The following is a 1,683-nucleotide window of genomic DNA, read 5'->3' on the forward strand; positions in this document are numbered from 1 at the left end:
AATCATATGTACAATATACTTATTGTGTACATATTTATTTTAAAATATAATTTCTGTAATTACATGTGTAATTAATTACTGTAAATACATCTGTAATTACACACGTTTGACCCTACCCCTACATCATGAACACAATAGGTACATTGTAACTTTTCTTTTTATTTGTTTTTGTGTTACTATATATTTATTTATTTTTGAGTAAGGGCATATTAGTTAAAGAATTATATTATTTACTATTCTATTTAAAAGTATGCTAAAATGCATGCTATAGAGTCATTATCATATACTCTTTCTGTATGGTCAGTTACAGTTTGAAAAGAATCCTGCTTGCAAGTTAGTTAAAATGACTTATTCGATTGACCTTATTATAGCTGAATAATATAAATATTTGGAGAAAACTCTTACTTCATTGAGTACCGAGGTTTATTACCACTTGTTTCTGGTCTTAATGTACATATTTGACATTTTACAATCTTGCAATGTTTGTATCTTTCGTAAAAGACAGAACAGAAAGATTGATTAGCGTAAAAGATTTATGGAAGTGAAATGTACAGTACAAGGATTCATGGCATGGTTCATTATTTCAGTGGTGTTTCAGAAAAGAGTCATTATACATGACGAATTGTGTTTCAGCAGTGGATAACATTCTGCAAAAGTCTTAATCATTGCTTTGTGAATGTTATGAGTTATACAAGTAGAATGCAGCTCTGAGAAACTACAAAATATACTGTACCACAGCCTTTGTTACACAATACAGATAAATGGACAAAGTGATAAAACCAATCTTTTTTGAGACAATGGTATATGGAACAATCAAAATAGCTACTTCAGTGGTTCTGAATCAAAAAAGCATGTCACCAGGACTCTATGGTATTGTTTGTTTTGTTGTCTGATCACTTGGAACAGCATAATTCTCCTGAACAAGTCCAAAGATTTGAGATATAATTCATGTCTTTAGCAGTATGAGTTACATGTCAAAGTTTGTTCAGATCCCAAACCGTAAGTATGAGCAACCATGGTATGAGCAGACTAATTAAAGTCGGTCTAGTAGAACAGAAGTAAAGAGCATTGAGACAGAGCAGTCTCAATACAGTCTCATAGAGTCTACTGAACTTCAGACTGTTTATACCTTTTGTTCAGTCATTGCGTCTGGTTCCTCTGTGCGGGAACGTGCTGATCTATGTCTCCCTTTGCTCCGGGACTCACGTCCTGGTGAACTTTCTTTCCTGTCCCGGATGCGGTGAGGACTCCTTCCATATTCTCCTCTTCTGTGAGGAGCTTGAATAATCTTCAGGTTGCTGGTGTAGATAATAATCTTTCCAAAATCTAATACTGGTGCCTGTATGAAAAAACATAGAATCACTATTATACAGAATCGCAATATATACGTAGTCTTTGATATGGTACTCCAAGGCATTTTAATGACATGATACTTGAATACGGTAGTCATTCAGTACCAAAGTGCAATGATATTCTCACAGTACTATGTACCCCACAGTACTTTTTCATAGAATATAGTTCATGCATTCTCATACGGTTCATAGATTCATGGCGTTTGTTGTTATGTAATTACATATACTGTATATAATACTAATGAACTATGTCATTATTTTGTGTATCTGCTTTTAAAAACACAATTTTTTGTTGCAATATACTGGTATTAACAATCATTGTAATATATTA

The 1,683-nt window shown here is 32.9% G+C and overlaps 1 protein-coding gene across 1 annotated transcript in view; it reads right to left on the reverse strand.

The window, feature by feature from the left end:
• LOC107581977 (glutaredoxin domain-containing cysteine-rich protein 2-like) overlaps positions 1–1,683 on the reverse strand; it is a 52,226-nt gene that overhangs the window by 1,108 nt on the left and 49,435 nt on the right. Inside the window, exon 4 of the mRNA XM_016267673.1 lies at positions 1,130–1,339. Within this exon, the coding sequence (XP_016123159.1) occupies positions 1,130–1,339 (210 nt within the window). The remainder of the gene's footprint in view (positions 1–1,129; positions 1,340–1,683) is intronic.

This window comes from Sinocyclocheilus grahami, unplaced genomic scaffold (assembly GCF_001515645.1).
Source record: "Sinocyclocheilus grahami isolate Dianchi unplaced genomic scaffold, SAMN03320097.WGS_v1.1 scaffold39.1, whole genome shotgun sequence".
Lineage (NCBI taxonomy): Eukaryota > Metazoa > Chordata > Actinopteri > Cypriniformes > Cyprinidae > Sinocyclocheilus > Sinocyclocheilus grahami.